The sequence below is a fragment of the Nanorana parkeri genome, unplaced genomic scaffold (assembly GCF_000935625.1).
Source record: "Nanorana parkeri isolate BGI_ZX_2015 unplaced genomic scaffold, ASM93562v1 scaffold80, whole genome shotgun sequence".
NCBI classification, from domain to species: Eukaryota; Metazoa; Chordata; class Amphibia; order Anura; family Dicroglossidae; genus Nanorana; species Nanorana parkeri.
In genome coordinates, this window is record NW_017306348.1 from 2,498,925 (window position 1) to 2,506,553 (window position 7,629).

At 44.2% G+C, this 7,629-nt stretch overlaps 1 protein-coding gene across 1 annotated transcript in view; it reads right to left on the reverse strand.

The window, feature by feature from the left end:
* Positions 1 to 570: 570 nt before the first annotated feature.
* ALKBH6 (alkB homolog 6) overlaps positions 571 to 7,629 on the reverse strand; it is a 7,305-nt gene continuing 246 nt past the window's right edge. Inside the window, exons 2-6 of the mRNA XM_018576905.1 lie at positions 7,425 to 7,493; positions 6,348 to 6,408; positions 3,845 to 3,996; positions 3,177 to 3,293; positions 571 to 984 (exon numbers count right to left, since the gene is read on the reverse strand). Of these exons, the coding sequence (XP_018432407.1) occupies positions 718 to 984; positions 3,177 to 3,293; positions 3,845 to 3,996; positions 6,348 to 6,408; positions 7,425 to 7,493 (666 nt within the window). The 3' untranslated portion in view covers positions 571 to 717. The remainder of the gene's footprint in view (positions 985 to 3,176; positions 3,294 to 3,844; positions 3,997 to 6,347; positions 6,409 to 7,424; positions 7,494 to 7,629) is intronic.

Genomic DNA, 7,629 nt, shown 5'->3' on the forward strand with positions numbered 1-7,629 from the left:
GTTGCGGTGTACAAACTGTTGGTGGGAGGTGCGTTTGGCGTATTATTGAAATGAATGGCAACGCAACACATCTCCCACACCCGAATGCACGGCAGGGCTCTCAAAAACACTGGCAGACATTCTCATACATTAAAAAAAAAATGTAAATGTTTTTAGGAGTAAGGTCCACCTGTAAGCAATGCACATATGGATGGAGCTCTCTCACAGCTATTGCCCCATCCCACCCCACCTCAAGCTGGGCAGCATATTATGAATGGCTGCTTGCTGTGAGAACTGACAGTGCTACGCTATGGGAAGGCAGAGGAGCCTCTCACCTAGAAAAATGGAAGGCATGCGGCGACCCACTGAAAACGTGGTTGCACCCCCCTTTTGGGTCTCGACCCACCAGTTGAGAACCAAGGCTCTAAAGGAAGCATAAAATAATTATCCCAACTGGCAGATGCATACGGTGTGTAAATGACACTTAGGAGTGCACTGATTGGATGCTGAGCTCCAGAGTGATGTCATGTGACGGCAGTATAATAATGCTTTACGTCTTGTCTCAATGCTTGCCTCTTGCTATATGAATGGAAGCCATCTTCACATGATTCCTGTATGAAGGCCATCGTGTGACCTCTGCTCTGCTGGTATAGGGAGGCTTCTGCCCAGGCACCATCCAGGACCAGCTCCCACCCCATTTTTAAGGCTGAACATCTCTACATACTCGGCCATCATTGTTTATTTCCCCTTTCCCAGAAAGATTGCCGCTTTCAGGACTTTGGGGACGTATCGAATAGTCAGTGACACTCGTGTCCCTCTGGCCAGTGTCTCCTCAGCCTGTGCCATGCACTTCTCCAGATTGGCCACTCTATGGCTTAGTGTGTCTTGGGTGCGAGGATGAATTCCATGCAGGTAATTTTTATACAAGTCCTCACGAAGAACTAGAAGACTTCTGGGCTCCAGCAGGAGGGAGAGAGCATATCTCTGTTCTTCTGTTTTAGGAACCTGGAAGACAAAAGAGAGCTACAGGTACTATGGCATAGAAACGGGTTTACAGGTGACACTCACTCTACTACTAGTTTCTGAATGTCATTAACACCAGTAAACATAGAAAGGCCTTCTCATAAAATGACAGGGGTCAAGTGTCCAAAAACACTCTTGATTTCCCTACAGCAACCAATCAGCTTCCACCTTCTATTAAACTGGTGCAAGGTACAACATGACAAAGAATCTAAATGGTTGCTGTAGGTAACGCAAACAATACAGATAACTATTTACTCCCTTGTAGCGTGAAACAATACAATTCAGGATTTTCTGCAGGCTATGGTACAAACTGCACTGCTGTGACCACGGTGTCAGCAAAGCAACAGGCTCATTTTAATGGCAGCCACACCAGCTGCTTATAATTTGTTTTCCGATTCTCTATTCAGGTGCAGAGAGTAAAGAGAGACTGCTTATAATTTGTTCTCCTGATTCTCTATTTAGGTGCAGAGAGTAAAGAGAGACTGCTTATAATTTGTTCTCCCGATTCTCTATTCAGGTGCAGAGAGTAAAGAGAGACTGCTTATAATTTGTTCTCCCGATTCTCTATTTAGGTGCAGAGAGTAAAGAGAGATAGACCATTGTAAGGTCCAAAGGCTAAGGCCTCTCTCCATGCCTACCTGTGATAGTATTGGCTGCCACCTGGGAGGAAGGTGAGACAGTCACATGATTCCCATACCTGGAAGGACTGGGCCAATCTCTTCATTCCCTGTGGCTACACAGACCGACAGGAAAATATAGGTAAGAGTGTCATTAAATCCCAACAGCAATTTTACTTACATTGGGGACAAAGTGGGGAAGAATTAAAACCTGTCGGACTTATTTTTTCTGTGTATCCACAGGCGAGATTCCCCACCTTCCCACCCCCCACTTTCCATCCTGGTGACAGGAGGTAATAGGAAGTCTCTTCAGTGGGGAAAGAGACTGCAACAAAACAACTTTTCCTTTAAAGAGACCCTGTCTCCGCACCATTACTTTCAACAATCTTCTCAGAATATATACACATTTAACATATGTTATTTATCTGCAAAAGCCTCTGTTGTGTAGACATACAAAAGAACGAGGACTGCTGCTGGGTGATGCCATCTAGTTTGTGATGTCAGCAGCCTCAGGGCTGTCACTCAAGGGACAATGTATAGTATTCAACTTCGCACTGCCAGCTACATAAAAGTTTCGGAGGAGCGGACAGTAATTTGGCACTCCCAGAAGAGGAGAGGGCTATGGTGTACAAGGAGGGAATTGATTCTCAACCTTTCTAGCAAGTTCAAAAGCGCATTTCTAGTGAACTTTATGTGCTGTAATAAAGTCACATTTAATTTTATTCTACCGACTAGTTCAAATGTATTTTATACAATCAGAAAAGGCAACATATATAAAATGGGCAAAATAGTGCTTATGTCAGATTTTTCACTCTATACTAGATAATGAATGAAAAATTGCAACTCAAATACCTTTTTTTATATGTTTTTTTCCCTCCACGGTCATGTTACAGCTAACACTGCTCCTGCCCTTTAGTTGTGGAGCACAGGGCACAGATTTCAGCTTACTGATGTCAAGGAGGGAGGAGGAGGCATGTACACTGCCATTTCTCCCTCCTCTCCAAAGCTCTGTGCTGTGAGGAAGGAGATTTCTCCCTTGAATGTGCAACATGTTGTGACAGCAGCTACTGGCGGGAACAACTGTCAGTCAAGCAGGGCCCCCATAGTACAGAGCTCGGAGAGGAAGGATAAAAGACTACCGGCATGCTGTGCGTCAGCATACCCTCCTTTACGCCTTACGGGAGAAAGTGGGGCTGTATACTGACTATGCTAGGACAGATCTGCTTCTGTGCTTACCGTTATCAGGAAGGGCTTCCTACACAAGGGGACTGGCAAAACCACTGGGTATCACTGTCCTCCTAATTCCCTGTCCTAGTCTCATAGGGGCAGGAGATCAGGGAAAACTTCCTAAGAGGGACACCGACAGCAATTAAAAGCTGACAAAAGATTTAACTCTTTCCAATCTTTTTTTTAAGGTTAATAGACATGAATTGGCCCTAAGGTAAATTAATTACTATTGCTGTAAATAACATCTTGGGTAACACATACTATATTTATTTGTAAACTTTAATTAGCCAGTAAAACTAACTTAATTAAGAAAGCTTTTTTTTCCTTTACCTGGTCTTCCTCTTCAGGGCATCCTCTATCCAGTGGCAGATAGAATTCCAGCACTGTGTGTGACCCTAAGCTGATGGTGGTGACAGTGGGATAGTAGAGGGGACCATCCTCATGTGGCTGCAAGACAAGCAATACACATTAAGTAATTGCATAGAGGTCATGGTGTTAGCAAGGCTATGTACTCACTATGCATTAGGGTTAATTCACACCATCCGGGTTCATACCACGATGGCCGTTGTTTCCAGCACAGCCCCAACACAAAACAAGGCAATTTGCCTGGTCATGGATGGTGACAGTTCACACTACTGCGTTTCGGTGGTTAAAAAAAAGTACAGCATGCAGCACTTTTCTTTTTAAGCATCCCGCAGCGAGACGTGATACAATTGCCTCGCACTGGGGTGAGCCCACAAAACTTAATGAAAATGTCACATGTGACACTTCAATAAAGTTCTAACAAAAAACAAAACCATGCAATGCAGCTTGATCAAACACATGGGCACTATACGGCACAGGCACAACAGCAGCTGAGGGTTGCAGCTCATGCGAACAAGCCCTTAAAGCAGAGATGATCTGTAATGTTATATTGATTTTCAAGCTGCACTCCAGTGCAAGCCCAACAGTCATGTTACACTGTGCTCTCACTCGACATGTATTCATAGCACTCTCACCATTATCCCTTCTCCAGGCTTGTATTCATTCACCAAGACATGGTTTGCACTGTTCCCTCCAAACACACCCAGTGAAGAGATTTTGTTGGTGTATGTCTGCAACCAGGGGGGCAACTTCTCAGCCATCATGCCTCTGGGATGTGGGAGACCTCCTGCAGGAGAAAGACATTCTTACATGGTAGAAGAGGCGCGAGGCCTCTAGTAACTGCTACAGAAGGTCTCGTGTTTGCTCTAGAAACCCTACAGATTCAAAGCAGATGGCTGACTGTCTCAGGACTGGGAGATTGTTCAATAAAGTAAAAAAGCAATGTGCAACAAACATGGTCAAAAATTGATCTGCCTTGGACATACACTGGAGGCAGCTACTATGTGTTCAGTCAGAGAACAGACAGCTTGAATCCAACTGGTAATAACAATTGAGTGTGCAGTGATTAGGTGTCATCCAAGACAAATCACAGATGATCATCAGCAAAAGGACAGTATTGTAGATAGTACTAAGGCCTTAAAGTACTGGTGCCGCAGGTCCAGTATACAGCAGGGGAACTTACTACATGAAGTTTGCATGTGCATGCAGGAAACCAACTTCGCTGTGTGGGTGTCCACTAGATAATCAAGTATCCTTGCACTATCCAGAAAACACCACACTGGTATATCAAGTACTCTTAACGTGTCTGTGGTAGGGACATGTCATTGAAAGTGCTCGTGGGGAAACTTGGTAATTTGTTTTCAGCAGCGGGAGCACAAAGTTCTACAACACCCGCCCCCCCTCCCAACACCTAAACTCCTAACCTAATCCCTAAAACCTAACCTCAAAAAAGGCTGTAATTCCCGATATTCCATTTCAATGCCAGTGGACCGGCTGTCTAGCTGATCTAAAGGCTACTACATTTTGACTTCACGTTACTATTTTAAACCAAATGCTTGATCTAAATCAGTAATTGGTATGGCATGAGGTACTGAGCCAGAAATAGCCATGCATCTACAGAAGGAGGTCAAACATGGGTGTCTCAGCATAGGTTTCCTTTAACTTTTAACCTCCCCCAGCATTTAACCCCAACACTTAAAGGAGAGGTGTTGGGGGAGTACAGTATACTCTTCCCAAGATTTAGAGCCAGCAAGGGACACTGCAGCTGTCACATGTTGGCTCTATATACCGAGAGCTGAGTGTTCACAAACCACTGATCGCTCAGCTCACAGCTTTCCCCCTCCTCTCTCTATGTTCCTCTAGTACTCACTGGAGAGACACATGCAGGGAAGGGGGTGGGCTCTAGAGAGGCAGAGTCAGCTGTCACTCAGGCAGTGAGGTGGATCCTGACAATATTGTTCCCGGTAGGGTTGCCACCTGTCCAGTATTCACCCGGACAGTCCGGGTTTTGAATGCTGTGTTCGGGTTTCATGGCAGCAGAAACCCAGACACAAGATGTCAGGCAGACAGGGGCAACCAAAATTAAGATAGGGGCTACTGGCCCCCCCACTGAAAATAGTCTCACCTGTGATATTTACATATGAATGGGTGGTGCTATTAGTTCTATTTCAAATCTAAACCTTAAATTGAGCCATTAATGCTTCACCTCTCCAGACAGTTAACCTAACGTTAGGATTTGGCCTAACTCTAATAATGAAGCCCAAATGAAATCACAGAAAGATATTAATTCCGATTGAAACATGGAGTTAGACATTGTACATAGTCTCACCTCCACTTTACTCTTAAGTCTAAATATAACTGCACTGCTAGATTAATATCTTATCTTCATATCAAGCTATTATCTTGGATTATAATTATTCCATTGCGCAGATCAGATTTCCTAACCTTTCTTGGATTGCACTAAAGCCATAAAAAGAATTCACAAAGGAACTGTCTAACAAAGCAAATCTTGTTTTAGTAAGAGTCTGCTGACACATCGACAAGGCTGGAGACTGCTATTTCCTGTAACCTGTCATCTGTTGTCAGTTAAAGGAGAACTATGGGGTAACCTTTTTTCCCCCCATAGTTCTCTTTAAGACCGCAATATACTGAGCTTTGGGTCACGGGAGGACATATACTAAACTCCTCCCGTGACCCAAAGCTCAGTATATTGTGGGCTATTGCTCGCGATATACTGAGAGCGCCACAGCCGGGATGGATCCCGACAATACGGCCGAGATCCACACCAGCTAGCTGATTGACAGCTGGCTCTGCCTATCTAGTGGCAGAACAAGATGCGCCCGCCCTCTCCCCCATCCGCGAGGTACGGTACGTGTTCGCTCACTTCCTGATCAATAGAGCCAACGTGTGATAGTTTCAATGTCACACGTCGGCTCTAACTATGAGGATGAGTGTAAATCACTCACCTGGTGATTCTCCTTTAAGTAAATGCTTGCCGCTTAATTTCCGTAGCTGGTCTGTAGTTTATAGTCTTGTCACCTCCAGAATAATTAGAACATGCTAGTTATTGATGTCAGTGTTGAAATATAGAAAATTAAGGAGTAAAAATGATAGGACTTGTGCAGTAATATTACTCACCCCAATTCTGTAATTTCCTTCCAGACAACTGTGTCCATTTAGGCTTCGGAGCATTGTAGACCTGACAAGATGACATGAAGACATTCTGAATATCAAACAACAAGAAACAATGGTTTTCTTACAAGGTTACATAAAGTAAAACTGGAAGTACAATAAGCTCTAATAAACGGAGTCTGTACTCAAAAAAGTGAAGATTTGCTATGTTATAGGCAGCACCAAGAAATGGTAAATATGCCGAAGCAGTACTCAAAAAAGGTTTTTCTTGAATTACTCCTAAAAAATATAGCAGAGCACCTACTGACATGTGAGCATACCTCAGTACTCCTGTGTCTACAGCTTCATAGCTGTATATCTGCAGTGTGAGATCTAAGGCACCGTTGCCCTGGCTGGTCTCAGGAGATTTAGATAAAGCACTACTGTGCTGCTCACATGCATCTCTCTGCTTCTGCTTCATCCACTCTATGGATTTCTACTTTCGCCATCTCTCCTGCCTCCAGTCATCAGATCACCACTTATCAAAGAGACAGCTCCAATATGAGGGGGCAAAGCCCTATGCCTCTATCCGAATAGCCACCTACACACAGGTGCAGATCAAGGCATTGAAAGACAGTAATGGGTAAGAGATCAGCTGCAGGCAGTACTGGTGACTAGTCCATTGCTCTCCGCTTGCCTTTATTCAGCTTCTAGAGTTCAGGTCCTTTTTAATTGCTTACATGACTTAACACCTTTACTCAGAGAAATAAGTAGGCTACTGCCTAAACATATACAGTATACTGTATGCAGGCTGCTAAACTTAGATCTCACCCCCTCTCACCTGCGGCACGAAGCATCTGACCACTGAGGCCACCCCACAGACTGCTGGACCATAAGGGAGGTGTACCTGACAGGAGGGGAAAGGCCTGCTGCAACTTTGCTTTAAAAATCTAAAAGAATATTCTTTTATATTGAAAAAAGGGGGGACATCCCTCAGACCGTGCATCACCCCTTCCACCCCATCCAGAATCTGGCCAATAAGCTATTTAGCATAGGCTTTAGAACACGTCTTCTAAGCTGATCTTCCCTTGGAGCACATCATACCTGACGAAGCAAATACTCCTCTTCAGCTTCCGTTATGTAATCGGGGATGTAATACACAGCATGAGGAGCCTGAGAGAAAACAGTAAAAAGAGACACTCACTCAAAAGGGCTATTTACCATACAAATTACAAAATGAGGTCTCACAGCACTTCTAAAAGATTAATATAACCTCCAGTGCAATTACAGAAAAACACCTATGGAGTTC